Source organism: Sorex fumeus, unplaced genomic scaffold, assembly GCF_029834395.1.
Source record: "Sorex fumeus unplaced genomic scaffold, SorFum_2.1 ptg000095l, whole genome shotgun sequence".
Classification (NCBI taxonomy): Eukaryota; Metazoa; Chordata; class Mammalia; order Eulipotyphla; family Soricidae; genus Sorex; species Sorex fumeus.
The window spans coordinates 1869929-1897294 of NW_026606152.1; the positions used below are offsets into that span (position 1 = coordinate 1869929).

Genomic DNA, 27366 nt, shown 5'->3' on the forward strand with positions numbered 1-27366 from the left:
GAGACCACCGTGGGGTACTGGGGGGTGGGAATGAGACCTCCAGCTAGGGGGGAGGGTATAGACTGTCAGCGGGTGGCGGGGGGGCCATCAGCTGGGCAGGCTTCTCTGTGACAAGCCCAGGTTAACTTCTCTGTGTGCCAGACACCAGAAAATGACATCGGGAGGATTGTGTAAAGGCTCACCCTAAAAGTCACTAGGACTTTGCTCTTGAACCAGTGCTCCCCTGAGCTTCCCACCCTCTGAGAAGTCCATGCTCTGCTTGAACACACATTCCCTTTCGGGAATTGCAGGAAAACACACCCAGCACCCCACCTGTCCCGCTCAACCCCCAAGAAACACACACAGGCAGTGAGTTCGTAGTGGGGTTTACTGGGCAGGGGCAGGGGTCTGGGAGACCGCAGAGGGGAGGAGGGTGAGCAGGACAAGGAGGGAAGCGGGAGCAGGAAGGGGGCAGGTCACTGGGCTCCTGGCTGGGCCGGGCCCCTAGATGATTTCCTGCGCATAGAAGAGGCCACTCAGGGGCTGCCTGGGACGCGCTGTCACCCTGCCAGGACCTATGAGGGGCTCCAGGGCTCCATAGGGCCCAGGTCTGCTGGAAGGAACGTGAGACCCCCCTGTCCCGCACAGAGACCCCCACATCCTGGGGTCAGTCTCACACGGATCTGTCAGTCTCTACACACACACACACACACACCAGGATCTCTCTCCCTCTCTGAGTCACCAAGTGGGGTCCCAGCTCCCTCAGGGTGCACTCCGCCCCTCAGAAGCTCCGCACACTTCCCTGTAGACCGGATAGTGCGAGGACCAGAGCCTGGCGCCCACACCAACAGGAGGACCACCCTGGGGATAGGGGGAGGCCCGAGGATCTGCCTTCTGGGTGTGGGTGGGCTACATGGCTGCAGAGACACCCCCTCCTGACCCAGCTCTCTCCCCTGGCGTGGAGGGGTGCAAGGACAGCCCCTGAGGGTCTGGGAACTCACCGGCCCCATTAACTGCACACAAGTCACTGGGGACAAAAGAAAGAGGTGAGGCGGGTACAGCATGGGCAAGGGTGAGATGGGTCTGTGGCCCCCCATTCTGGAGGGCTGTGAACATGGGGACCCCCAGAGGGCCTGTGACTGGGGACCACAGGAGGGGCCATGAATGGGGACCCCCAGAGGAGAGGCTGCACACGGGGACCCCCAGAGGGCCTGTGAATGGGGACCCCCCAGGAGGGGCAGTGAATGGGGACTCCCAGAGGGGCCGTGAGTGGGGACCCCAGGAGGGGTCGTGAATCCCCATTCAGTGAATCCCACACAGTGATCCCGGAAGGGGGTAAGCAGGCCCCAGGACACTCACTGTCTCTGAGCAGCAGGGACACGTCAGTGCTGGCCAGCCCACTCTGCTCCACATTCTGGTAAAAGCTCTGCAGTGCCTCCTCGGAGGGTTCCAGGACCCGACCTGTGAGGCAGGGCACTGCCGAGTGGGGGTCCCCAGTCTCTTCCGGCCCCAAGGCAGGGCGCCCCATGCCACCCACCAGCCTTACTGTAAAGCTTCAGGACCTTGTTCGTCCCCTTCTGCTCGGTCACCTCCAGGATGGCGAAACTCGTGTAGTCAGTGCTCAGGATCTGCACCTCTTTGCTGCCTGCAGACAAGCACTTAGGCTCCCCATCTGCCCACAGACACACACGTGCACACGCACAGACCACACACACGCCCGTCACAGGACACGTGTGGGCACATGTCCAGTGGCTGGACCACCTCTCCTGTGCCCCTCCATATTGCGACGGGCACTTGAGATGGGCCCAGATGGGATAGTGCCATGAGCACCCTGGCCGGGCGGCCAGGAGCAGCCCCTGAGGCAGGTCCCCCTCCACAGGGCCCCTGGTATGAGGAACCACAGGGGAGGTGGCCACCCGGGTGGCAGAGCCCAGGCCTGGCCATGGGCACCTTACCCGCCTTCCCCTGCAGCTGGAACTGTCGGGGTCCGCTTTGCCTCGCGTGCGTCACCTCCTTCACGCAGTGCTGCAGGCTGCGGGCGGGAGTCTCTAGTCAGGCCCCTCCAGTTCCCCGGCCCCCTGTGCCCAGACCTCGCAGACCCGCTCAGAGTGGGGTCCCGCCCTCACAGCCCGCTGGCTGGCAGCAGAGGCCGCCTGGGACAGGGATAGGGACAACCCCCTCGGGCTCCCACGGCCCCTACTGACTTGTTGTCATAGGCGGACACCAGGCTGAAGTGTGAGCCCAGCAGCTCCATCTTCACCACACCGACCCTCCTGGGCCTCTGGGGTGCCCCATGCTTCGCGGGCTGGACAGCTAAGGCCACCTCATACCAGACTCCTGAGAGCTGGGGGGAGGCCGGCGCTCGTCACTGCCTTCTTGCAGGGGCAGGGGCAGCTGGAAGGGGAGGGGAGCCAGTACCTGCACCAGGTCCAGCTCCTGCAGCTCCGCCGGCAGCAGGCCTGTGGCCAGCAGCACGGCCAGCACCAGGACCCTCATGCTTGTGCGGGCACTACGCACAGCCGGGAGCCTTCTACCCAGATCACCAGGCCAGACTGCTCCTTCTCTGCTCCAATGCATCCACCTGCGCGTGGGTGGCCGTCTCAGCACAGGACATGGGCAGTGGGGCAGAACGAAGAACTGCCCCCGAGCCCTGCGCAGAACCCTGGCCTGGGGAAGTGAATGGGGGCCTGAGCCCTGGTGCTGCCCAGGGTCCCTGGGGCAGCCAGTGAAGTCGCGGGCAGACAGCTCCTGCCAGGGATGAGGCGGGATCCATGGGGGCCAGCATCCTTACCACAGCCTGCCGGGCAGGGACCTCCCTGGACTCGGGGCCCACGCTGGCAGGGCCAGGCTGCAGGGAGGGATCTGATGGTCCGGCCAGTCTCCTAGGCCTTGGAGCCCCCCGCATGGCTGGGCCTGGGCGCTGTTTGTCCCCCTGGGACCCAGCTGGACAGGCAATGTTCCCCCAGTGCCTCTGGACCCGCCCTGAGGCTGGGCTGACCCTTCTGGGAGCCCTAGCCCCCAGATGCCCACAGGCCTCCAGCCCCTGCCCTTTGAGGGCTGCAGATCGGGCTGGGCTCCCTGCAGAGTGGGCCGAGGGGAGGGCCCACAGGCCCAGGCCAGCTCCGCATCAGCAGCCTGGTTCTGACGGGGGGCCTGTACGGTCCCCCCAAGTGCCTCCAAGCCCATGGGGCCGGCCTCGAGACTCAGAGGCAGGTTCGGCCTGGAGTCATGCCCCATGCCCCTCCTTCCTGGCTTGGCACAGCATGGGCACTGCTGCCAGCACCAAGTGGGCATCGGCCTTCACCTGGACAAGGCGCTGTCTGGGCACGTTGGGCACATTCTAAGGCTTCTGGGTCGTCCTGAGGCCACTCGAGCCCGTGGGGGGAGGTAGAGGGGACCAAGGCCCGGTGGGAGGTGCTGCCACAAGATGGGGGGCTCCAGCACCCCTCTTGGGGCCCAGAGCATTCCAGGGGGCACAAGGACCAGGCCAGGTGAAGTGGGGCCTGGCTCTGGACCTGCCTGACTCAGCCAGCACTCCACCTCAGTTTCCCCATCTGTGATAAGGAAGCCACACAGCCTGGGGCAGAGAGCACCAAAGGGAACAAGAGGGACCCCTGCTGGCCCCCACTGGGTGGGGCAGAAGCTGGGAGGCCAGGCCCCCCACACCTCATCAAGGGCCCGTGTGGAGCCCAGGGGCTGGCCTTTGCCGCTGAGCCTGTTTCCTGCCTATGAAGCATGTGAGGGCACAACTATTTAGGGTCCGTCAGGAGGCGTCAGAGAGGCCCAAGGCCAGACTGCACGTTGGAGGGCACCTCGCAGCTGTCCCACCACCCCCACAGCGATCCCAGAGGGCAGGGGTCCATTGAATGCAGCCCCCACAGGTGCCAACCCAGGCTAGAGTCTCCTCCTCCCTCAGTCAGGAGCCCAGCGCCCGCCCTGCCTCAGTTTCCCAAAATGTGGGGCCAACATAGGCCCATGTGCCCTTGCCAAGGGTCTGTTGCTGGCAAGATGTGAGGAGCCTGGAGTCTGCAGATCCATTTATTGCATAGAAGGTGATGGGGCCAGTTCGCCACAAGCTCAGGGGCCTGGGGAGGGCCGTAGGTCTTGAGGGTTCAGGGTGACAAGGCCAGCAGGTCCCTGGTCCGCCTGAGACAGGAAGGGCCTTGTGACTCCTCCTACCCACACTTACACACCCACGCACCAGCAGGAACAGCAGGGACAGCCAGGGACAGAGACAGCCAAGGACAGCCAGGGACAGAGACGGACAGCCGGGGACAGAGACAGCTGGGGAGAGAGACGGACAGCCAGGGACAGAGACAGCCAAGGACAGCCAGGGACAGAGACAGACAGCCGGGGACAGAGATGGACAGCCGGGGACAGAGACAGACAGCCAGGGACAGAGACAGGCGGGGACAGAGGCAGACAGCTGGGGACAGCCAAGGATAGCTGGGGACAGCACTGTGGAAGCCAAACCAGAGGGATCCTGGCTGGAATAGCTCCCAAGAGCCCAAACACCTATCCCAGCCAGGAAAGGCTACTGGCCACTAGGTCACCTGTCACCTAGTTTAATGGAGATCTCCACACTCAGAGTGGTGGCCTTGCGGGGTGGGGTGGGGTAAGTTTTTTGGTGTCGCAGGTGAGGGAGGTGTCAGGTGCTCCTAGGACCCGTCCTGAGGACAGTTACGGAGGGAGTGTCCAACTGGGCCGCTGAACTGGCATCTCAGAGAGTCAGAGGGGCTGGGCTGGGCAGTGACCCGCCCACTGCGTCTCTCTGGAGCTTCCCATTACCTGGGAACCCGGCGCCTGCGGGCAGAACGTCTCGGGTGTGGACACTGCCGTGGCCTGCTGACCCTGACTAGGCGGAGGGCGACCCGGACAGACACAGGAAGATGAAGGACAGGAACCAGAAGGGAGTGGCGGGGCGAGGCAGACGCTGAGCCAGGAGCCCGGGGGCGCACGCGGATTTGGACCTGGCGCTGCCGGGAGGGGTCGCGTTTCCTAGGCTTTAAGGCGCCTGGATCTGGCGGCCGCCGGGACAGAGCCAAGGGCAGCGGGGACAGCGAGGAGTGGGAGGCGAGAGCAGGCGGCGGGCGCGCACAGCCCGTGCCCACCTGGGTGGGGCCGGGGCGGCTCTCCGGAACGGTCTCGGCGGGTGCTGGGGCCTCCGCGGGGCAGGCACCTGCGCAGGAACGGTCTGAGCGACTGGCCCGCGGGACTGCCCATCCGCGTCCAGGGCAGGGGAAGGAGACGCGCCGGGCAGCGGCCGCACGAAGTGGGCGTGCCTGGGCGTGTCTTTGGCCGAGTGGGCGTGTCTAATTGGTGGGTGGTGTGTCTGAGCGGGACTTCGGAGAGTGGGCGTGTCTGGTTCGAGGGTGGGCGTGGCAGTTGGCGGGTGGTGTGTCTGGGCGGGGCTTTGGCGGGTAGGCGTGGCCAGTTGGCGGTGGGCGTGTCTGTTCGATGGTGGGCATGTCTGGGCGGGGCTTAGGCCGGGGCGGGAGGGTTACCTGATTTGGGCAGCATGACCGACATGTCGTCCGGGAGCCCTACGGTCGGGTAGAAGTCCCTGAAGGCTGTCACAGCCTGTGAGCTTGGGTCCTGGCTCCGGCCTGGGGTAGGGTGGGGGCCCCTGTCAGGCAGCGCTCAGGGAGGTGGTTGCGGGAGCTCCCTGGGGCTGCCTGCAGGAGCACCTGCCCAGCTGAGCAACAGAGGCCCCAAAACCCGTACAGGGGCACCCCCGCGGCGGGGGAAGGGAGCCTGGTCCCCTGGGATCCCCCACCCCGCCTCTCGGCCTTGGGGAGTCCCTGGCCCATGCTGCCGACCCTGGGACATTCAAACAGGTTCCGGTCTCCGCCAATGCAGGGTGTCAGGCGTGGCCCGGGCCCCTGCGTCAGCCCAGGACCACAGAGAGGCCGGTCCCACCTGGTTGGTGCCCCCTGGGCCTAGGGTGAGGGCAGAGCAGGAGTGGGGTGCAGGGGCTCACTGTAGAGCTGCACCATGGTGCTGAGTGCCCCCTCCAGCTCCTTGTAGATGTAGAGCACTGCGAAGGAGCTGTAGTCCGTTTCCACGACACGAACATCCAGGTAGCCGAGGGCTGCGGAGGCAGGGACCTTGGAAGGGTGACCCCAACCCATCCTGCCTCAGGGCTGTGGGCAGCAGGGCCAGGATGGAGGGGTGGGAGGGGGCGGGGCTAGGGCATTGCAGTGAGGCGCTCCCAGGGCTCAGGGATCCGGAGGTACCTGGAACTCTGAAGTGCCCTTGAGAGCCCACCCTCAGGAAGTCTGCATCCTTCTGGCGACAGCCTTCAGGTCTGTGGAGAGCTCAGGGAACTCACTCCAGGCCCAGCCGGGCCCCCTGGCACTGCCCCAACCCCACCCCTCTCACCCCGGAAACTCCATGTGCACGCGGAGGTCACCATCTGCCACCGCAGTCACAGCCCTGGTGGACATCAGCAGGTGGTCCTTCTTGCCCAGGAAGACCTTGCAGTCGGAGGCCATGGAGACCACAAACCAGAGGCCTGAGAACTGCAGGGGTCGGTCACCGAACCCGGGTGGCTTCGTGCAAGGCAGATGCCCGCGCTAGGGCCCTGGGCACTAGCCAAGTCGCAGGAGCCTGAGCCTGAGCCCTGCTCCCTCATGCCCAGGCCCCCACCAGGGCCTCTGGGAGACACAGTCACAGCAACCTCTCCCCTGCCAGCACCGAAGAAGCCTCCGGTACCTTTTGGGCATCAAAATCGGGCTGCAGTAGGACCTCAAGCTGAGCAGCAGAGGCCCACAGCACCAGCAGCAGCAGGAGCGGACCCCCCAGGAAGCACGCCATCCCCAGGCTGTGCTCAGGCCACGCGCCCCATCCCTGCTTTATAGCCCAGCTCCCCTGCAACGGGCGGGAGGGGGACGGAAGGCCCGAGGAAACTGGGGCCCCCTTTGTTCATTGTTTGGCACAATAACTGGAGTGTCCCCACCAGCCTAAGGGTCATTTCCTGAACGGCTCCAGGATGCCCAGAGCTCACCTGACTCCTTCCGGGGAGTCAATACGGCACCTCCAGACAGACTGTGGGGGTCTGCCCGAAGCCCCAGGTCCTTTGTACCTTGATCCAGGAACCAGGGTCCTTGGGACGGACCCAGAATCCTCACTTCTTCTCATCCTTAACCCTGGCCATACTGCGGGTGTTTATCTAGGTGGGGACAGACACCTGACTCCTCCAGGCCCTGCCTTCACGCAGCCCCAGATGGGCCCCGGGCAGGTATGTGGGGACTCAGGATTATGGTATCACAGCCACCTTATCACAAGTTGCATAAGCATCCGGGGGGCGTGTCGCCCCTGAGGCGCCCAGGCTGCAGGGGGCTGCGGGCCAGGCCCAAGACCGGCTGGGCCTCTCCAGGCAACCTCTAGTGTCCCCACCTACAGTGCCCAGGGCACCACAGAGCAGTGAATGGCTCCAGGAGTCACAGGGCATCATCCTGGAGGGCCAACAACATGGTGCTTCTGGAGTGGAAGTGGGTAGAGGGTGGCAAAAAAACCCTCAGCCCCTCGAAGAGAGAAGCAAGTGACTACAACTGCCAGGGACACTGCCCCACCCACAATGATCAACTAAAAGCTTTTCCACGAAACCATGTACAAAACACATGGGCAAGGACTTACCTCACAATCTATACAGAGCTCTCAAGACTCAATTATTCTTTCCTTCCTTCCTTCCTTTCTTTCTTTCTTTCTTTCTTTCTTTTTTATTTTTTTTTAGTCACACCCGGTGATGCACAAGGGTCACTCCTGCCTCTACACTCAGGAATCACTCCTGGCAGTGCTCAGGGGACCATATGGGATGCTGGGAATCAAACCCAGGTTGGCCACATGCAAGGCAAATGTCCTACCCGCTGTGCTATTGCTCCAGCTCCTCAATCGTTCTTTTCAAGCAGGAGCAGAGAAGCAGCACAACGGGTAAGGCTTTGCCCTCCTCAGGTGACCCATCTCCATCTCCGGCTCTGTGAATAGTTCTGAGCACTACCAGGAGTGACCCCTGAGCACTGCTTTTGTGGCCCAGTCTCCCTCACCCCACAAAAGAAAAAAAAACACCAGGTTAAAGCTTTGAAAACATCTCCCCCTGCATCCCTGCTAGGTCCAGGCAAGGCCTCTCAACCTGGGAAGCCCCTTCTGGCCACACAGTCCATCCCCTCCCTCACCTGCACTATAGCCACACAGGCCTCTGGAACCTTCTGAAGAGAGAACTTGCCCAGGCTTACTCAAAGATCTGGAGAGGGTCTGGAGAGATAGGGTCTGGAGAGATAGGACAGCAGGTAGGATAGTTGCCTTGCTCACAGTCAATCCAGGTTTGATCCCCAGCATCCCATATGGTCTCCTGAGCACCACCAGGAGGGATTCCTGAGTGTGGAGCCAGGAGTTAGCCCTGAGCATCACCAGATGTGGCCCCAAAACAAAGAGTTCATTGCAAGATTGTCTGCCGGTACTTCCACCCCACTTCTCCCTCTGAGAGCCTTCTTCCAAGTATCTCGCACACCACGCTCTCCATTTTTTTTTTTTATTGCTTTTTGGGTCACACCTGGCGATGCATAGGGGTTACTCCTGGCTCTACAGTCAGGAATCACCCCTGGCGGTGTCAGGGGACCATATGGGATGCTGGAAATCGAATCCGGGTCGGCGGCATGCCAGGCAAACGCCCCCCCCCCCCTCCCCCGGCTCTCCATTTTGTGAATCTCTCTCTCCAGCTTGTTTTGTGCTCCCGGGACACCAGGATAATATGGTGGGACCCTAGCTCTCAGAACTGGCCCCCAGCCATGGTGTACTAGTGGTTTTGGAGTTCACTTGCCAAATAATCCTTTGACTTATCACACTCCGTGGTTTTCAAGTAGCTCAACCTTAAATACTTGTGACCATACTTTTTTGTTGTTTGAGGGCCACACCGGGTTGTGCTCAGGGGTTAATCTTGGCTCTGTGCTCAGAGATCATTTCTGGAGACATCGGGGAACCATATGGGGTGCCAGGGACCGAACCCTGGCGGGCTATGTGCAAGGAAAACGCCGTACGCGCTGTGCAATCGCTCTGGAACGGATCCACCTTGGTCTACATGGAAATAAGCCTGGTGACCTAGACCCCGCCTCTCTGACCTGCCACTTCTGCGCAGGCGCGGCGCCAACCCCGCCCCACAAGGCCCCGCCCCTTCGCCCAGCCTGTCTCTGCGCAGGCGCGAGCGTTGGGCCCAACCCCCTCGCCCAGCCCGAATCCCTGCGTGTGTGCGGTCATGGTCAATCTGGGCCTCTCCCGGGTGGACGACGGCGTGGCCGCCAAACACCCGGTGAGAAAGCCGGCCTGGGAGTCCGGGCCGGCCTAGGGGGCGTAGCGGGGCGAGGAAACCCCCCCCCCCCCCGGGCAGAGCGCGGCGTCCGACCGGGCAGAGCGCGGCGTCCGACCGGGCCTCGCGGGGGCTGGCCAGAGCGCGGCCAGGGCAGCGGGGCCAGCGGCGAGGACAGCTCTGAGCGCGCGCCTCCCGCAGGGCCTCGGGGAGTACGCCGCCTGCCAGTCGGCCGCCTTCATGCGGGGCCTGGCGGCCTTCGTGGCAGGTAGAGGGGCCGGGATGGGGCTGGCCCTGTCCTTCAGGGCCGCAGCCGCTGACCGCCCGCCGCCCCGCAGGCACCGGCGCGACCTTCGGCCTGCAGAGCCTCCTCCCGTGGAAGCTCCTGTCCCCGTTCCGGTGGCGAGTGCTGGTGGCCGTGGGTGGGTATCCGCCCCGTCTTGCACGTGGACCCCGGAGGGGGGGGGGTTCGACCGGGGTCCCGACCCAGCCCTCCCCTCTGCCCTCTCCCCCTCCCGGCCCCGCCCCCTCAGTCACAGGCTCCGTGGGCAGCTACTGGGTGACCCTCGTGGAGTCACAGAAGTGCAGTGACCTCTGGGTCTTCCTGGAGACTGGCCGGCTCCCAGCAGATGGGGACACACAGGTGAGGGTCCTGGCCAGTAAGTATCACCGGGGCCCACGGCCATGGAAGTGGGGGCTGGAAGGCCTTGGAAGGGGTCCATAGACACTGCCCCTGTCCCAAGGGGAGGGAGCCGGGAGGGTGACAGGGAAAGAGATTTGGGGGCTGCTACTGCCCCACACCCTGGGCCTGCCCTGCCCTGCCCAGCACCCAGGGCCTGCCCATCACTGCTCGGCGCCTGCGTCTGCCCTGCCTGGCACACAGCACGGGCTCAGGCCTGGCCTTCGGTCACAGGTGCCCGTCTTCCTCTTGCAGGCCGGCGCAGCTAGGGGAGCCGTAGCACGGGAAGGAGACCAGGGACCAGGATTCCCACACAGCCCCCAGAGCCCGCCACCAGCCCGGGGCGCCTCCCTGTGACCCAGTATGGTGTGCAAACTCCGAGCCTGGTCCAACGAGGTCGGGGACAGTGGGCTTCCTACAGGCAGCCAGCACACAGGTGCTGGAGCTGAGGGGGCTTGGCTGCTGCCCACACACTTGTGCAGGGTGGCCTGCACCACCGCTGGCTCTGGTGCCTGGACACTGCATGCAGGCGTCCCCGCGGTGACTCTAATAAATACTAGTCAAAAGCCATCAGGAGGCAAGTCACATGGGAATATTCCTGACGAGTGTCCCTTCCTGCCTTCCTGCGGGACTGGAGGACGGACCTGGGGGGTTCTAGGGCTTGACCCCAGGATACGAGGTTCCTGCGCCTTGGGTTGCTCTGCAGCTTGGTGAGGAACAGGCTTGCAGCATGGACACAGGCTCCCAGGAGGGGAGACAGGGCCGACATCCCTTGCCCCGAAAGCAGCTGTCTGCCAGATCGAGTCACTTCACACCCTCCGGGAGGGGCAGAACGCCAGTCACAGGAAAGCAAGGCCCAGGGCCCAGACCTACCGCCCCTGCCCTCTTGGCCTTCAGGATGCTTATGGAGCACCGGCGGTCAGCGTGGCACAGCATGCCCCTTGAACCCAGTCAGGCCCGGGCCCCACCTAGGCTTCCCGTGCCAGGGAGGGCTGCGCCTGCTCCAAGAAGCAGGAGGAGGGAGGAGGACAGCTGCTGTCTCTTCTGCCCCTGTGACAGTCCTGTGTGCCACAAAGAGCAAGCAACTGGTGTGTCCACTCACTCCAGACTTCTCTGTTGAGGAGACACCCTGGCTGGCGCCTCTTCTGGCCTGACAGAAGATTGAAGGGGGGACCAGCCCCTGGAGAGGGCAGAGAGGGCCCTGGGCATTGCCTGCGGGTCTCCTCCCTTTTGGGGGAGTCACAGCCAGGGTTGCGCAGGGTTTGAACCTGGGTTGGCTGCATGAATAGTCCCCTCCCCACTGTGCACTCGCTCTGGGCCACGGCCCTTTAAAAGCAGAGTGAGGGGCAGGAGCTATAGTACCCGGAGGGCATTTGGGTCAGCCCGGGTTCAATCCCTGGCATCCCATCGGGTCCCCCAAGCACTGCCAGGAGTAACCCGTGAGCATCGCTGGGTGAGACCTCAAAAAGCCAGAAATAGAGTGTCATGAAGGAAAGTGACTGGTGGCCACGTTAGGGGCCGAGTTCTGTCCACCCTGGGTCCTGAGAACATGACCATTCAGAGATGGGGCTGGGCTTAAGGGGGTGACGGGGTGAGGAGGCCGCGAAGCAGCCCCAGGAGGAGCGACTGTTGGTTGCGGATGAGGCCGGCACAGCTGCTGTCTTGGCCGCAAGGCGCGGCGGGGGCAGGGAATGGGTGCCGCACCCTGAGTGGGGTTCCGGTGTTCCCCCGGTGCTCAGAACCCCGAACCCACAAAGGCGAGCGTTCCACAGACCACCTGTTCTCTAGCCAGCTGTGGCGGTGGGGGGTCCCGCGGAGGGCCCCAGCTGCCACCATGGAGGTGAACCAGCTCTCCAACACTGAGGAGCAGATCCAGGAGCTGAAAACCATCACGCGACTCCAGGGTGAGCCTCAGGGCGAGGGGCAGCGGGACCCGCACTGCCTCTGTCCGCGCGGGGCCCACAGCAGCCCGTCCGCCCGCAGAGCAATGCCGGGCGCTGCAGCTGCAGTCGGTGAAGGAGAACACGGAGCGGAACCTGTCCACGCTGGCCGCCCTGCACGGGGACGTCCGCCGCCAGGCCCTTGAGTGGGCCCTGACCCAGAAAGTGAGCGGGGGCGCGCGCGGCCGAGGGGCCGGCCGCCACCAGCCAGAGGCCACTGGGAGGCCTCTCCGGTCCCGCCCGTGCAGATCGCGGTGGCCGGGGGGGCCTGCGGCTCGCGGTGGGGCTGGCGCGGGCAGGGGGCCCGCCTGAGCAGTGCCGCCCCCCAGTCGGACCAGCGGATCGTCTCCAAGGCCTGCGGGAAGAACCTGCCGCTGAAGCTGGCGCTCTCGCACAGCACCGTGGAGGTGAGGGGAGGGGGGCGCGCCCGCCCCCGGCCCCCCGGCCCCCCGGCCCCCGAGCTGTGCCGTGCCGCCCACAGGTGGTGCGGGAGAAGCTCTGCAAGCTCGTGCTGGAGCGCGTGAACGCGCACAACGCGCTGCTGCACCTGGCGCGCCGGCGCGGGCGCACGCTGGAGCGGCTGCGGCGGGAGCTGGCGCGCGCGCGCGGCTACGGGCCCGCGTCCCGGGAGGCGCAGCGGCAGCTGCAGGTGCGCGGGGGCGGCCCTCCCCGCGCGCGCGCCCCGCCCGCGCTCAGCCCGCCCGCCCCCGCAGGCCATCCGCCAGCTGGAGAACAGCATCGAGAAGAAGCTGACGCTCATCGCCGCCACGCAGCACGTCCGCCTGCTCTACGAGCGCCTGCGCGAGCACCTGCGGCGGGTGAGCGCGGGGCCGTCGCGCCGCGCCGCCCCGCCGGCCTCTCCGGAACGTTCCTGCAGCCTGGGAGCCGTGGGGCGCGCCAAGGGCCGAGTGCCCGCTGTGCGCGCGGGGCCGGGGCGCGTCCTTCCCGACACAGCACCAGCGGGCGCGACCCAAACCCGACACAGCACTAGCGGGCGTGACCCGAACCCGACGCAGCCGTCCCCAAGGCCGCCTGGCCGCGCCCGCACGCTGGGGGGTCGGCAGGGGCGCACCGCCAGCCAGTGCCTCGGGCTCTGAGACCCCGTGGGGCGACCGTCACAGCCGCCTGCAAGTGCCGGGTGGTGGCCCAGCCCCCGAAATCCTTCCTTTCCGTTGCTTCAGGCCGGTTGAGCCTGGGGTCCCAGACACACCCACCAGCTCCTTGGGGCTCACCCAGAATGGGGGCCAGCACAGGTCACTACAGGGGTCACAGGACATCGCCGGGCAGAGGCAGGAATGGGGATGGGAATGCGCTTGCCTCGCACATGGCCAGCCTGGGTTCCGTTCCCAGCACCACACAGGGTCCCCTGAGCCCCCCAAAGAAGAAATTGCTGAGTGCAGAGCCAGGAGCCCTAAGCACCGCCAGCCCCCAAACAATCCGAACAACAACCCTCCCAAGAAAGCCAGGCTGGGAAGGGGCCGCGGCAGTTGGGCAGCCCTTGCTCCGCGCCGCAGATGCTGTGTGGGTACCCCAAGCTGCTGGACAGGCTGCAGAGCAAAGTGACTGACTACTGTTTGGAGCTGACGGACATGACGGCCATGTCCCAGGAGGCCATAAAAATCACAGATGGGGTGAAGGTGAGCCGAGCCAACGGGGACTTGCCACTCACCCGCCTAGGCGGAAAAGACGGGGGGGGGGGGGGGGGGGGGGGGAGGGGAGCCAGGCAGGGGTCAGTCACTCCCCACTCCCCACCCGGCCTCAAGGCACTGGGCAGGCCAGAGGTGGGGCAGGGGACCCCTGCCGGAGGAAGGGCGACTGCCCAGGCTGGGGCACTGGAGTGAGCAAGAGGCGGAGCTGGGCTGACAGGTGCAGAGGACCAACCCCAGGAGAACGCAGGAGGGCATGGAGCAGTATGGTGGACGAAAGGGGACTCAGCCAGGAAGCCAGAGGGTCCCTGCCTGGGGTCTGGTGACAACTTAGATGTGGAAACAGGGAGACCATGCCCAGGGGGCCAAGCTATGGGGCAAGGCCCAGTAGGGGAGGAGCAGGACAAGAGTGGGAGGAGTAAGGGGGAACAGGAGGTGGAGGAACAGGTGGAGGAGGGGAGGAGGAGGAAGAGGGGGAAGAGGATGAGGAGCAGGAGGAGCAAGAGGGGGAGGAAGAGGAGCAGGAGCAGCAAGAGGGGGAGGAGGAGGAACGGGGGAGGAACAGGAGAAGCAGGAGGAAAAGGGGACCAGGGGAAAGAGAAGGAGGGGAGAGGGAGGAGCAAGAGGAGGAGGAGGGGGAGAAGAGGGGAAGAGGAGCAGAAGGAGGAGCAGAGGGAGGAGGAAGAACAGGAGGAGGAACAGAAGAAACAGGAAGAGGAGAGGAGCAGGAGGAGGGGGAAGAGAGGGTGGAGCAGGAGCAGAGGAGCAAGAGGAAGAGGAGGGGGAGGAGAGGGGGAAGAGGAGAAAGGGGGGCAGGGGGAGGAGGAGGAGCAGAGGGAGGAGGAGGAACAGGAGAAGCAGGAGGAGGAGTGAAGGGGAAAGAGAAGCAGGGGGAGCAAGAGGAGGGGGAGGAGGCAAGGGAAGAGGAGGAGGAGAAAGAGGAGGGCGAGGAGCAAGGGGAGGAGGAGGAGCAGGGGAAACGGGGAGGAGGAAAGGGAGGAGGGGAGGAAGAGAGGGAGGAGCAGGACAAGGAGAGGGAAAAGAAGGGGAGGAGTGGGAGGAGGTGGAGCAGGAGGATGAAGAGGAGGAGGGGGAGGAGCAGGTGGAGGAGGGGGCAAAGGAGGAGGGGGAAGATGAGCAGGAGGAGGAGCAAGAGGAAAAGGGGGAAGAGGAGCAGGAGGAGGAGTGGGAGGAGGAACGGGAAGAGGGGGAGGAGGAGAGGGAGGAGGAGGAGCAGGAGCAGCAAGAGGAGGAGGAGGGGGAGAAGGAGAGGGCGGAGGAGCAAATGGAGAAGGGGGAGCAGAAGGAGGGGAACGGTGACTGGGGCCAAGCGCAGAGTGGGGCACCTGCAGCCAGTCTAGGGCAGAGGCGCCTGGGGGACGGCAAGGGATCAGGCAGAGGCCAGTGGGGGGACCAGGCCCTGAGGTGCCACTCGTGAAGTCCAGGCCCGGGTGGGGTGGGGCCATGGGGCACATCGCACCAGCACCTCCCTGTCGCAGAGGAACATGAAGAAGATGGAGACGACGTTCATGGAGGAGCGCAGGGCCCGGGAGGAGCGCCTCAGCCAGCAGAAGCGGGTCAACGACAAGATCCGTGCCAGGGACGTGAGCGAGAAGTTCCGCCGCCAGGTAAGCCCGGGCCCGGGAGTGGGCGCATAGCCGAGCCCTGCTCACGGCGCCCCTCCGCCTAGGGCCAGCAGGACAGACACTTCGCCTCCAGCCCGCTGAGCGCCAGCAGCCCACGGGGTGAGTGAGCTCGCCACCCCAGGCACTCCCGCCCTGGGCCGGGTGCCTGAGCGCGCACTGCCCGTGTTCCCTCTGCCCTGCCAGTGAAGAGCAGAGAGCCCAGCAGGGTGGACAGCCAGTACCAGAACTCCGTGAGGAAGCTGGTGGAGCAGGTCAAGAGCTCCGTGCAGTGCTCACACCTCTGGGTAGGCCGCCAGGCCCTTCCCCTGCCAGCTCCCCCAGCCCTGCCCAACTGCTGTGCCCACCGAAGGCATGGTCTGCCCAGCCCTGGGTGCGGCTGCTGAGTGGGGAGCGGCCGACAGAGCATCAATAGAGCATCATGCCTGCCACTGTCCCCAGGACATCACTGGGCGCTTCCAGGCGCAGAGGCACACAGAGGAGAACCTGGAGGTGCAGATGCGGGAGTGCACGGAGCGGCAGGCACAGCTGCAGGCCCTGGGGCAGCAGCTGGAGCTGGAGGAGATGGCACTGAAGTTCCGCCAAGCCCCCTCCTTGGTCAGGTGCTCCAGGGACCCAACCCTGCACCAGGGGTGGGTGCAGAGGTGCCGAGCCCCTCCTGAGCGCTGGAGCCCGCTCACGTCCCTCCACACCTGGCAGCTCCAAGTCGGCGGAGGGGAGGATTCAGGTGAGACTGAGAGACGAGCAGGAGCGGCTGCAGCTGGCCCACGCCAGCATGGTCAAGCGTCAGCAACTGCTGCTGACCATGGAGATGGGCGTCAACAACCTCTACTTCCGGCTGATAGGAGCCACACTGCCTGAAGCCCAGGTGCGGGCAGGGAGGCCAGGTCGGGGTGGGCTCCACTCAGGGCCCCTGGCAGAGCGCAGACGAGGTCCTGCCCGGCCCCAGAAGGCAGTGCTGCCTCCAAAGCCGCTGGGTATGTTCGACAAGCTGGCGTACTGCGAGGAGAGGCTCGTGCAGCTGGCCAAGAGGACACAGATGCTGACCAAGACAGAGGAGGTAGCTGTGGGCAGGGGAGGGGCGGCTACCACCACCGCCCTAGGAGCTCAGCCTGCCTCCCGCTGCAGATCAGCGCTAAGGTGAGGGATGCCCTGGAGTCCTCCACGCTGAAGGAGAGACTCAACTACAGGATTCGCTTCAAGGAGCTGGAGGACGAGGAAGACGTGATAGGTCCAGGGTCCAGGGGCAGATGGAGGGACAGTGGGGCAATGGGGATGGAGAGGGGCACGTCCACTGCACCGTGGGACTCTGCATATGGAAGTGACCTTGGTAGGCAGGGGTAGCGGGTGCCTTCGCCAGGGCTGGGCGCATCTGGGGGCCGAGGGGGGCTCAGGCCAGCAGGTCAGCATCGTGGTTCGGGTTCCTGGAGCGGCACCGGGGCTGGTGTTGGCCCGTAGCGGCCTGCGGGTGCCTGCTGCGGCATCCGGCGCCCACGCCCCCCCACTCCCAGCAGGCGCGAGACAGGGGGCGCCAAGTGCGAGGCGCTTTCCCTGCCTTCCAGAGACCTTATTCAGCGAGGCGGACCAGAGCTACGTGCCTTCGCGGGCCGAGATCAAGAACCAAGCGCAGGAGCTGATAAGCGGCAGGCTTCGGGGGTCCAAAAAGAGGAGGTGACCTCTCCGGCCCGCCTCGCCGCCGCACACAAATAAACGTTTTTCCAGGACGGCTGGCGGCTCAGAGGTGTGATCGCAAAGGAAGTTCTGCGGGCGAACCGGGCGATCGCGTGAACTGGGACGGCAGATGCGGGAGACCGGGGAAGAGGCGCGCCTGGGTTTGCACAGAGCCGCGCAACGCGCACGCACGCTACGTCCCACCGTGCGCATGACCCTCGCGGCGCCCCGTAGCCCCGCCCCCGGCGCCCCGCCCCGCCGCACGCGCTGCCATCGCGGCGCCCCGTAGCCCCGCCCCGCCGCACGCGCTACCCTCGCGGCGCCCCGTAGCCCCGCCCCGCCGCACGCGCTACCTCTAGGCCACGTAGCCCCGTCCGGAGACCGACGTCGTGGCGCCCCGTAGCCCCGCCCTGCGTGTGGCCCTCGGGGCGCCCCGTAGCCACGCCCCGCCGCACGCGTCATCCTCGCGGCCCCAGTAGGCCCGTCCGGATGCAGTGACCCTCGCGGCGCCCCGTAGCCTCGCCCCGCGCGTGACCCTCGCGGTGCCCCGTAACCGCGCGCCGCGCCCGCCCCGCCGAGTCGGCGCCGAGATGGCGGCGCTGCCAAGCGGGAAGCGGAGCCGCCGCGGCTGAGGCCTCTCGGGCGGGCGCTCGGCCGCCGGGACATGGTGCGCGCCGCGCCGCCGCGCCGCCTCCGCCGCCGCTGAGCTGAGCTCGCGGGCCGCGCGGCCCCCCCGGGCGGGAGAATGTTCTCGGCGCTCAAGAAGCTGGTGGGGTCGGAGCCGGCGCCCGCGCGCGACAAGCACATCCCCGCCGGGCTGCAGTCCATGAACCAGGCGCTGCAGCGGCGCTTCGCCAAGGGCGTGCAGTACAACAGTGAGTGGCCGGGCCGCGCCCAGCGCCGTCCGCAGACCTCACCCCGCGTGCGGCGACCCGGGCCGCCGTCCTGCGCGCGCTGTCCCCGGGGCGCCGAGGGACGCGACCCGGCGGCCCGGGCGACCCCTGACCCCCCCCCCCCCGCCACCCCTGCCCCGCCGTCCCGGCGTCTCCTGCCCGCTGTCCCGGACGACCCGGCCCCGCCCTCCCGGCGACCCCTGACCCCGCCGTCCCGCCCGTGTCGGGGTCGGGCCTGTTCCCGGCGCGCCCAGTGGGGTGGGAGGCTCCGGCCCTTTGGGGCGAGGTGGGCGACAGGCCCCGGCAGCCTCCGTCCCGGGAGGGGACCCGTCATTGGGCGTCCCCGGACAGGTGGCTCGGGGCTCAGGCTAGTTTAGGGGGCGCTGGTCAGGGCGGGACCGCACCTGTCTGCCTCCGAGGTCAGCGCGTGGACGTTGGCCAGGCCCGGCGGAGCTCCCGGGACACTGCCCCGCGCCCAGGGGGCACTTCTGGGGATGGGTCCGAGACCAGGGAGTGCGAGGCTCGCGCCCATCCCTGCGCTCAGCCCGCTGCGGGTGTTCACGGCAGACGCGGAGGACACTTGGAGCGCAGGACAGCCGTGGCCCAGGCGGGCGGGAGGAGGCGGGGGCCGCAGCCCCTCAGAGACCCGAGCAGATTTTAACTCCCAGGAGAGGCTGTTTCCCCGCCGTGCTCGGGGGTCCCTTGGCCTGGCGTGCAGCGCCAGAGCTGGTCTGCTGCTGCCCTCTGCCTTGCTCTTGTGCCCTAAGCCTGTGTGGTGGGCGTGTGCTGTCCTGCGACAGCCCCTGGCCTCGAGGCTCTTGACAGATAAAGCCACATCATGTTGTTGGTTCCATAAGTAAAACCTTGTAGAACTGTAGGGTTTGGGGGCTGAGCGATTATACGGCAGGTGGAGCATTTGTCTCGCACATGGCTGACCCAGGTTTGATCCTTGGCATTCCATGTGGTTGGTACCCTGAGCCCCACCAAGGAAAGATCCCTGAGCACTGCTGGATGTAGCCCCCCAATCTTTCCATGAGGGAGGGGGAGGTTCTCCCAAGAGTTGATGAGGGTGCCCAGGGGCTGACAGTTCAAACACCCCTACATCCTCCAGTGCCCAGGGGACCAGGTGCTTCTGGACTCAGACCCCTGTCGCTCAGCCTGCATCCCCACCGCTGTTCGATCTGCCTGCGCATCTCAGAGGTTGAAAGCGAATTTAGTTCAAGAGAAAGGGAAGCTTTCCATTTCCACTGTCGGAATCAGAAAGATTGGCCAGGGGCCAGCTCCACGGGCCGCGTCACCCCTTGTGGCCTGGGTGGCCGCAGCACACAGCCTGGGCTCCAGGACCCCGTGGCCAGCACTGCAGTGAGCGGGGCACAGCAGGAGGGCACTTGCCTTGCATGGATACCACGTCCATTCCCGGCACCACATATGGTCCCCCTGGCCCCGCCAGAAGTGATCCCTGATTGCAGAACCAGGAGTGAGCCCTGAGTACTGCTGCGGGGCCCCTGGGTGAGAGAACAGTGCAGGGGTGCTTGCAGGGACCCCGGGGGGAGCAGGACAGGGTGTGTGTGCAGGGTCCAGAGTCCAGGTGACTGAGCAGTGCAGGGGACCTTTTTTCACCCTTCTCTCTGCCCAGCGCAGTGTTGGGTGGCAGAGGGAACACAGGCAGAGGGCCAGTGTGAAGTCCTGGGGAAAAGCCAGCTGCACCCATCCCCTGCCAGCCCCACGCCGTCCCTCCAGCGTGCAGAGCACCGGGCACACGTTCCTGGTGGTCATGTAGATGGTGAAATCGGAGCTGTGGAGCCAGGAAGGGGCAAGAGCTTTTCCTCAGGCTTAGAGCTCCTCTGAATAATTTATGGGTCAAAGAAATTGTTGGGGACTGAGAAAGTTCTTTTTTGTTCATGATCTGCAGCCCCGTCCTTGCATGCCTGCTGGCCTGGTGAGATGCAAACCCAGGTAGCAGAAGAAGGAGAGGCTAGAGAGGAGAGAGACAAACGTGGGTTTGCGTCTTTCCTCTGGGTTTTGACCCACACCTGGCGGTGTCCAGTGGCGCTCCCAGCTTGGTGCTCAGGTCAAACCTGGGCCTCCGTGCAAAGCAGCACGTGGACGGTCTTTTAAGCCGTGTCTCTGGTGCCATACTGCTTGGGAGAGGGCCAGCTCCACGCCGAACAGCTGCAGCATGAATGGGGTCTGTGACAGTCAGTGACAAGCCCGGTGTGGTGGGCCGGTATGGCACAGGGCAGGAGGAGGAAGGTGGACAGGATGGCACAGGGCGGTTTCAACCGGGTATTAAGAGTAGCTTTGGGGGTACTAGAGAGACAGCCCAGGGGTTAGGTTTGTCCTGCTCTCGGGCCTGGTCTTCGCCAGGGGTGCGGAGGAACCGAGTGCCAGTGCCAGAGTTGAGGCGCAGTGCGGAGAACAGCCGACAGGAACGGCAGGAGCCCCCACCAAGGCAGCGCTTGGTGGGGCCCTGCCTCGCTCTCCTGTCGTCTGGCCCCAACTACACTTCTTGGCCAACTAGGAGTCGAAAGGAGCACCAGGCGCCTGCTGGGGGCCCTGCCATGCACCTGTGGCCACACGTGACCATGCATGGGCAGTGCTGGGCTCAGGCCTGGACCCCCACCTGTCACCCAGTGTCACGGTTGGGAAACCCAAGAAAATCAGCAGCAGAGACCTCAGTGTCCTGTGGAAACGAGTTTCCAGGGTCAGAGCGATAGTATAGCAGCCAGGGCAGGGCAGGCATTTGCTTTGTAAGCAACCGATCCCCTTCGATCCCCAGCACCCCATATGCCCCTGAGCCCCACCAGGAGTAAGTCCTCAGCAGCTCTGGATGCTCAGGGTTCACCCCTGGGGTGCCGGGGATGGAACCTAGGTCAGCCGCATGTGAGGCAGACACCTTCAATCCCTGTGTGCAGAAAACTGAGTCTTGGCCAGAAGGTGCTGCCTGCAGGGGCTCGCACTCTGCAGGGCACCAGGGAAGGGCATGGCCACACGGGCTGCCAGAGGCTGTTTGAAAAGTGTGAACGAGAAACAAAATGGGTACCGGTGGGTCTGTGGACATGGGTTTCCCGCGTTTCCAGCAGGGGGCGCTCCCTCACGCTGCACCTGTTCTGAGTGGGCCCTTGCGGGGCTGCCAGGGTTGGCGCCGGCAGGGTGGCACCCGCCCTCAGGGTGGCGGGCAAGAGAGTCTCAGGGGGCCGGGAAACCGGTACAGGGCAACTTTGGAAAACTGTCCATGAGAACTGTGGCTGTCGAGGAGGGAATATTGCCAGGTAAAACACATTTTGACTGACAGCTCCGCAGAGCAGCTCCTCAGGAAGACGGGAAGGGAGCCAGCCGTCCAGGAGCAGGACAGGGGCAGGCCGCCATGCTGCATCGGGCCAGGAGAGCCGACAGCGCCGGGCTCCCGAGGGGCGACTGAGCAGCAGATGGAGGCAGACCGCACGGAGCAGGGGGAGCGAAGAGGCGGGAAAGGGAGACGGCCCAGACGCTACCGTGTGGGCATGTGGAACACGCGGGTGGCTCTCGGAGAGATCCCGCAAAAAGGGACCTGGGGGAGGCCCACCGAGCACCGGGCGTCAGCACCCCTGCAGTTAGCGATCGGGCTGGCAGGAGCACGACCCCCACGGTGACGGGGTTGCCGGGGTTGTCACTGCAGCCCTAGAGCACAGTTCAGTGACTCTGGGGTCTCCGGGAGTAGCTGCAGCTCGTGATGCGGGAGGCAGCTTCTCTGGTCTGGGCTCACCCCATGGGTGCTCGGGATCACTCCTGGACGGACTCGGGCCCTGATGTGGTACTGGGGACAGAACCTGGGTCAGCTGTGCCACGGCTCTGGCCCATGGGGGAGGCAGGTTCCACCCAGCATTTGAGGCGCCGAAAGGCCCAGACTGGCGAGTCCTCCGGCAGTCCTAGAGCAGAGCAGAACCCCTGCTGTCCCTGCGGTGCCAGGCCAGCGGGCCCAGGGAGGGGCTCCAGGGCCGGACACCAGAAAGCGATAAATAATTCACTGCGGCAGACCTGCGCCCATAGACAGCACTGCTAGTACCAATGGCTGGGGCCACCTGGGAGTGCTGAGAGGGGTCCCTGGCTACCAGGCCGTCCCAGGGGGCTGCCCCAAGACTCTCGGGCACGTGCTGACAATTCAGTGCCCCGGTGTTGGGCTGGCACAGGCACTCGAGCCCCGTACCAGCTCCCAGGTGCCTTCACGGCACTCTGAGTTTGGGGGTTTAGTTCTTGTATTGGGGGTCTTTCTGCAGTTAGCTTCTGATTTCTCTGCCTCGGATTGTGAGGCTGGGACAGGAGTACAGTGAGGAAGGTGCTGGCCTTGTCCCCAGGTTCGAGTCCCAGCCCGCCCTGAGCACCACTGTGTGTAGCCCCAAACCAAAACATAAAAAATGTGTGTCGTGTTGACCAAATTCTAGGAGTTTTCTGAATTTTGCTCTTTCCTGCACAGTCTGGGCCACACCTGGCAATACTCAGGGATGTTCCTGGCACTGTGCTCAGACGTGAGCCCTGGTGTGTGGTGCTGGGGGCTTGGCTGTGGGACTCATGCAGCGGGAACCATGTCGTGGCGTGGCGTGGAACACAGGAGTCTGTTCTGTTGTGTGCTGCCAAGGCCCCTGTGGCGAGGGGTGTCATCCTGGGCGCTGCTCAGCCCTGCCAGACCCCGCACCACCCAGTATGGTCCCCAAACCAGAGAAAATTCAGGCGAGGTCAGCACAGGCAAGGCAGGGAGCCGCCTGGCCGGAGTCAGGTCTGCTCGAGTGGGCAGGAGGCCGGGCTACAGGCACGCTGGTGGCCGCAGGGCCCAGTCAGAGCTGGGAGCCCTGACCCGAGGTGTGTGTCAGCCAGAGTGGCATGAGGGCGGCCAGCAGGACCCCAGGTCCAGTCCACACTGCCCAACAAGCCCTGGGCCTTGGCGGGGGCTTGGGGGCCACCGGGGTGTGTGTGGGGCGCAGTGCCCGGGGTGCCCCTGACAGCCCCTCCCCCCCCCAGTGAAGATCGTGATCCGCGGGGACAGGAACACCGGCAAGACGGCGCTGTGGCACCGGCTGCAGGGCCAGGCGTTTGTGGAGGAGTACATCCCCACGCAGGAGATCCGCGTCACCAGCATCCACTGGAGCTACAAGAGTGAGCGGGGCTGGTGGGGCATGAGGTCCAGGTCACCACCCCCGGATGCTCCCCAGGCATTGCCATGGAGACTGCAGGCCTGCAGGAGCCTGGGTGTGGGGGCGCCCTGGAGGCGGCTGGTGTGTTCCGGGGCCTGGGTTGGACACCCAGGGCAGCAACACCCCCAGGAGCCACCGTGGCTCCGGGTTCCACCTTCCCCCATTCCCAAGCAGGCCGGTGGGCGGGAGCAGAAATGCTGCAGCCCTGGGGCCTCCAGGGCCTGGAGTGATGGGCAGCGTGGGCTGCCCGCTCCCAGCTGACCTGCAGTGGCCACCCCTGCGGCCAGTGCGGGCTCCGCCGAGCCACACGGGAGAGCCGGCCCCTGTGCGGCTGAGCCCTGGCCGGGAAGAGGCTGACCTCGGTGTTCTCCACCCCAGCCACCGACGACATCGTGAAGGTGGAGGTCTGGGACGTGGTCGATAAGGGTGAGTGGTCTCTCTTCAGACCTCCCGGGTCAGCAGCTTCGCCCGGGGGCAGGGGCTGGTCTCCTCAGGCATGGCATTGCTGTTTACTGATCAGGAAAAAGCAAGAAGCGCAGCGATGGCCTGAAGATGGAGAACGACCCCCAGGAGGTGAGGGGGGGGTGCACTGGCCCTTTCAGCGCAAGGTGACACCTGTGGTTCCTGCCCCCTGCCCTTGACGGCTCTGGGCGGCCATTCCCAGGACGTGGGGCTTCCGAGGTGGGCCCCCGGCTGAGTGCCTTACCTCCCTAGGCGGAGTCCGAGATGGCCCTGGACGCCGAGTTCCTGGACGTGTACAAAAACTGCAACGGGGTGGTGATGATGTTTGACATAACAAAGCAGTGGTGAGGGCCGCGTCCCTCGGGCTACAGGGGCCTCCTGAGGGCAGCCGGGGTCGGGTGCCGGCAGCGCTGTGCCAGGGTCGGCTGAGCCTCGCGTCTGCCCCCTGCGCTGCAGGACCTTCAGCTACATCATGCGGGAGCTGCCCAAGGTGCCCCCCCATGTGCCCGTGTGCGTGCTGGGCAACTATCGTGACATGGGTGCACACCGCGTCATCCTGCCTGATGACGTCCGCCACTTCATCGACAGCCTGGACAGGTGGGCACCGCCCCCACGGCCCTGGCTTGCCCGCCCCGCCGCACCCAGCCTCACCTGCAGCCCTTTCTGAACAGACCCCCGGGCGCTTCCTACTTCCGCTATGCCGAGTCCTCCATGAAGAACAGTTTTGGCCTCAAATACCTGCATAAGTTCTTCAATATCCCTTTCCTGCAGCTCCAGGTGAGATGCACGGCCACACCTGGCCCCTGCTGCAGTGTGCCCGCCCCCAGCACACCTCAGCTCGGGGGCAGGGTGCCACATGCAGGGCGAGTGCCCTGCCTGCACCTCTCAGGCCTACTCAGGGCCGCGGGGAGCCTGGGGCCGGGAGCAAGGGCTCTGGCTCCTGAGACCCCTGGCAGCTTAGCACGACTGCTGCGTTGTATCCTGGACCTGCTGGCGTCGCGACCCGTCCCGTCCCGTCCTCTTCAGCCACTCCTGGCTTCTGCTTTATTTTTGTGCCCGGGGTCACTCCGGTCTCTGCAGCCGGGATCTCTCCTGGCGGGGCTCAGAGGACCGTGTGCGATGTGGGGACTGAGACCGGGTCAGCTGCAAGCAGATTCCCTCCCGTCCAAGGATTTGTTTTCAGTGGCTATTGCGTCCACTTGCTTTGTGATTTGCAGCCACCCCAACAGTGCTCGGAGCCGGTCCCTGCTGGCTGGCTGTGGGGCTGTGCTCGGCCCTCTGTCAGCGATGAGCGCGTCCCCCCCTCCCTTGGAGCAGTGGTGCTTGGTGCAACACCCTGGTCCATACCCTGATTGTGGCTGGCAGCAGACCCACCTAGCCTTGTACTGAAGGGGGACGAGGCATGGGCACCTTGTCCCGAGCCAGGTGGGAGGTGGTCTGGGACCCACAGACCGCCCGCTCGCCCACTGGGTCTGCACCCCTGCCTGCAGAGGGAGACACTGCTGCGGCAGCTGGAGACCAACCAGCTGGACGTGGACGCGACATTGGAGGAGCTGTCCGTGCAGCAGGAGACAGAGGAGCAGAACTACGACATGTGCGTCGGGTGGGCAGGGCCCCAGGGCCCCTCCATGCAGGGACGGGGGTCCTGCGGCCTGTCCTAGGGGAGGGGGGGCAGGACGGGCTGGGCTGCACGCCAGCCTGCTGGGGACCCCACAGGAGAGCTGGGGAACAGCAGGTCTGGGCACAGGCCCTCCCCACTGTCCCCGCACAGGCAGGTCTCCTCCACCCAGCCCCCAGCACAGGGCCATGCCTCACCCTCCCCCCGCCTGTGCCTGCAGCTTCCTGGAGATGATGGAGGCACGCAGTCGTGGCCACGCAGCCCCGCTCACGGCCAACGGGCAAAGCCCGTCCTCTGGCGCCCAGTCCCCGGTGGCGGCCCCCACTGCCATGGCCACTGCTAGCTCCAGCCCCAGCACGCCCCAGCCTGCCCCAGCCGCACCGCTGCAGGCCCCTGCGACCGGGCCCCCCCCGCCGGCCCCCTCAGAGGCCCTGGCGCACCCTGCCCGGCGCGGCATAATTGCCCGGCTGTTTGGGACCAGCTCCGCGGCCGCCGAGGTGGCTCCACCGCCCCCAGGTGGGTCTCACCAGACCCCACCATGCAGGGTTGGGGCTGCCCCCACTCCCCACCTGCTGAGCCCGTCAGTACTGTCCACAGAGCCAGCCCTGGCCACAGAGCCCCCAGCCATGGTCCAGAATGTGGAGGACTTCGTTCCCGAAGATGGCCTTGACCGCCACTTCCTGGAAGACACGGCCCCCCCAAAGGACAGGCCAGCCGGAGCTGCAGTGGTGGACAGTGACAGGTATGGCCTTCCCTGCAGGGGGCAGGCATGCTGGACCGTCTGGGCCGCTGTTCTCCAGGCACTGACTCCCCACCCCCTCCAGCAGCGACGAGGCAGCCCCAGGAGGGAACCCCATGGTGGCAGGTTTCCAGGACGATGTGGACCTGGAGGATCAGCCTTGCAGCAAGCACCCCTTGCCCACGGGGCCCCTGCCCAGCCAGGAGGAAGCACCGGAGGCCCTACGCCCTGCAGTCCTGGCCCCCCAGAAAAGCTCAGAGCCAGAGACCAAACGGTATTGGGGGGCGTGGGCGGGGACACATGCTCCCAGGGCAGTGGACAGCTCCCTGAGCCACTTCATCCCTAAAGGGCCCCCACGAAGGTCTTGAGGCCACCCCGGGTTGCAGCGCCCAGGTCCACGGGCCCCCCCGTGGAGGGTCCAGACGAGCCAGCCGTGTCCTCTGAGAGTGACCCTGAGGGGCCCATCGCCGCCCAGATGCTGTCCTTTGTCATGGACGACCCCGACTTTGAGAGCGACTCGGAGGCCCAGCGGAGCGTGGTGAGGGCCCAGGCCGCCCACATGGCTCCGGGGCTGGACCTCCCTGATGGGGCCACATTGTAGCAACCCCATCTGCTGCTCCTCCAGGGCGAGTTTCCAGTGCGAGAAGACCCCTCGGATGTGTCTGATGAGGACCCTGAGGACAGCCGCCCTGCCCAGCCCCCGCCGCCTCCCAAGCCCCCAGGCCCCACCTTCCGGTTGAAGAACAGCTCTGACCTCTTTGGGCTGGGCCTGGAGGCTGCGGCCCCCAAGGAGAGCAGTGAGGAAGGTAGCCAGCCCCCTGGCCCCTGTCTCCCCCCGCCCCTCCGCCTGTGCACCCCCCTCCCCCACCAGTGCTGAGGGCTCCCTTCTGTGCAGATAAGGAAGGCCAAGCCCCCACCAGGGAGGAGAAGAGGAAAAAGAAGAAGAAGGACAGAGAGGTACCTCCGGACCTAGTGGGGGCGGCCAGGGCTCCTGGCCCCTCCACCGTGACCACCCCCATGTCCCCAGGAGGAAGAGAAGACCACCAAGAAGAAGAGCAAGCACAAGAAGGACAAGGATAAGGACAAGGACAAGGATGAGAGGCGGCGGCGGCGACCGCGCAGCCAGAAGACCGCGCTGGATGAGCTGGAGGCCTTCCTGGGCGGCGGGGCCGCAGCCAGCCAGCTCCGCGGTGGCGGTGACTACGAGGAGCTCTAGGCAGGGACAGAGGGACAGTAGGCAGCTGGCGGGGCTCTGCGGGCAGCCAGCCCCAGCGCTTCTCAGGGATGGGACTGCGGCAGTTTACAGGGGCAGTGCCGTCAGGCAGCAAGGTCCTTCTCCCGGGAGAGGCCTGGCCGGCACCCGGGCGCAGTGTCCCGCTGGGCAGCAGAGGCTCGGGGCACTGCCCAGGGCCCCAGGGGGGCCTTGCTAGTGTTCTTGTGCCCCTCCGACACTCCACCACATAAAGTTCTCCTGTTTTACTGCGACTGCCCCTGTGTGCTGCTCCCTGCGGCCCAGCTACACACGTGTGTGTTTGTGTGTGCCTGCGTGTGTGTGTGTGCACACCTGACAGGCCCAAGAACACTCCCTGCCTCTGTAGGACCCTCCACTTGCAGCAGCCCGGGTGCC

General features: G+C 65.5%; 5 protein-coding genes across 7 annotated transcripts; 3 read left to right on the forward strand and 2 right to left on the reverse strand.

The window, feature by feature from the left end:
- Positions 1-760: 760 nt before the first annotated feature.
- On the reverse strand, positions 761-2475 carry LOC130040685 (epididymal-specific lipocalin-5-like). The gene is made up of 7 exons (XM_056132682.1): positions 2398-2475; positions 2184-2323; positions 1935-2011; positions 1526-1624; positions 1339-1440; positions 981-1006; positions 761-781 (listed from the first exon to the last, which is right to left on the reverse strand). Exons 1-7 carry the CDS (start codon positions 2473-2475, stop codon positions 761-763), a joined length of 543 nt encoding a protein of 180 aa, XP_055988657.1.
- On the reverse strand, positions 2472-6795 carry LCN15 (lipocalin 15). Its single transcript, XM_056132683.1, has 6 exons — positions 6694-6795; positions 6361-6500; positions 6216-6286; positions 5960-6070; positions 5484-5585; positions 2472-2560 (listed from the first exon to the last, which is right to left on the reverse strand). Exons 1-6 carry the CDS (start codon positions 6793-6795, stop codon positions 2472-2474), a joined length of 615 nt encoding a protein of 204 aa, XP_055988658.1.
- Positions 6796-9197: 2402 nt separating this feature from the next.
- TMEM141 (transmembrane protein 141) lies at positions 9198-10551 on the forward strand. Its single transcript, XM_056133035.1, has 5 exons — positions 9198-9283; positions 9482-9548; positions 9619-9702; positions 9814-9923; positions 10215-10551. Exons 1-5 carry the CDS (start codon positions 9230-9232, stop codon positions 10314-10316), a joined length of 417 nt encoding a protein of 138 aa, XP_055989010.1. The 5' UTR covers positions 9198-9229; the 3' UTR covers positions 10317-10551.
- A 1217-nt stretch (positions 10552-11768) lies between these two features.
- Positions 11769-16875, forward strand: CCDC183 (coiled-coil domain containing 183). Of its 2 annotated transcripts, none has more exons than XM_056132983.1 (14): positions 11769-11863; positions 11943-12064; positions 12229-12306; positions 12381-12548; positions 12613-12717; positions 13414-13536; positions 15045-15173; positions 15236-15290; positions 15375-15475; positions 15630-15790; positions 15888-16056; positions 16138-16248; positions 16317-16419; positions 16751-16875. In XM_056132983.1, exons 1-14 carry the CDS (start codon positions 11794-11796, stop codon positions 16861-16863), a joined length of 1608 nt encoding a protein of 535 aa, XP_055988958.1. In that variant the 5' UTR covers positions 11769-11793; the 3' UTR covers positions 16864-16875. The 2 variants fall into 2 exon arrangements, with proteins under 2 accessions (XP_055988958.1, XP_055988959.1); XM_056132984.1 differs by having other exon boundaries at positions 15245-15290.
- A 541-nt stretch (positions 16876-17416) lies between these two features.
- On the forward strand, positions 17417-27224 carry RABL6 (RAB, member RAS oncogene family like 6). 2 transcript variants are annotated; one of them, XM_056132977.1, is made up of 15 exons: positions 17417-17734; positions 22748-22882; positions 23299-23346; positions 23441-23493; positions 23635-23726; positions 23839-23979; positions 24054-24159; positions 24873-24976; positions 25221-25516; positions 25598-25742; positions 25828-26013; positions 26088-26277; positions 26365-26545; positions 26635-26696; positions 26767-27224. In XM_056132977.1, exons 1-15 carry the CDS (start codon positions 17605-17607, stop codon positions 26953-26955), a joined length of 2058 nt encoding a protein of 685 aa, XP_055988952.1. In that variant the 5' UTR covers positions 17417-17604; the 3' UTR covers positions 26956-27224. The 2 variants fall into 2 exon arrangements, with proteins under 2 accessions (XP_055988952.1, XP_055988951.1); XM_056132976.1 differs by having other exon boundaries at positions 17418-17734; positions 25825-26013.
- The last annotated feature ends 142 nt before the right edge of the window (positions 27225-27366 follow it).

Coding starts and splice junctions, on each gene's coding strand:
- RABL6 (XM_056132976.1), top strand. CDS start 17,605: ATGTTCTCGGCGCTCAAGAAGCTGGTGGGGTCGGAGCCGGCGCCCGCG. Junction 17,735..22,747: donor CAAGGGCGTGCAGTACAACA/GTGAGTGGCCGG, acceptor TCCCCCCCCCAG/TGAAGATCGTGATCCGCGGG. Junction 24,160..24,872: donor TCCCTTTCCTGCAGCTCCAG/GTGAGATGCACG, acceptor CCCTGCCTGCAG/AGGGAGACACTGCTGCGGCA.
- TMEM141 (XM_056133035.1), top strand. CDS start 9,230: ATGGTCAATCTGGGCCTCTCCCGGGTGGACGACGGCGTGGCCGCCAAA. Junction 9,549..9,618: donor CCTGGCGGCCTTCGTGGCAG/GTAGAGGGGCCG, acceptor GCCGCCCCGCAG/GCACCGGCGCGACCTTCGGC. Junction 9,703..9,813: donor GCGAGTGCTGGTGGCCGTGG/GTGGGTATCCGC, acceptor CCGCCCCCTCAG/TCACAGGCTCCGTGGGCAGC.
- CCDC183 (XM_056132983.1), top strand. CDS start 11,794: ATGGAGGTGAACCAGCTCTCCAACACTGAGGAGCAGATCCAGGAGCTG. Junction 12,718..13,413: donor TGCGCGAGCACCTGCGGCGG/GTGAGCGCGGGG, acceptor TCCGCGCCGCAG/ATGCTGTGTGGGTACCCCAA. Junction 15,791..15,887: donor CAAGCCCCCTCCTTGGTCAG/GTGCTCCAGGGA, acceptor CACACCTGGCAG/CTCCAAGTCGGCGGAGGGGA.
- LCN15 (XM_056132683.1), bottom strand. CDS start 6,795: ATGGCGTGCTTCCTGGGGGGTCCGCTCCTGCTGCTGCTGGTGCTGTGG. Junction 6,501..6,693: donor CCGATTTTGATGCCCAAAAG/GTACCGGAGGCT, acceptor CGACCCCTGCAG/TTCTCAGGCCTCTGGTTTGT. Junction 6,287..6,360: donor GTGCACATGGAGTTTCCGGG/GTGAGAGGGGTG, acceptor AGCTCTCCACAG/ACCTGAAGGCTGTCGCCAGA.
- LOC130040685 (XM_056132682.1), bottom strand. CDS start 2,475: ATGAGGGTCCTGGTGCTGGCCGTGCTGCTGGCCACAGGCCTGCTGCCG. Junction 1,441..1,525: donor CAAGGTCCTGAAGCTTTACA/GTAAGGCTGGTG, acceptor CCTGCCTCACAG/GTCGGGTCCTGGAACCCTCC. Junction 782..980: donor GTGTGCAGTTAATGGGGCCG/GTGAGTTCCCAG, acceptor TCCGGTCTACAG/GGAAGTGTGCGGAGCTTCTG.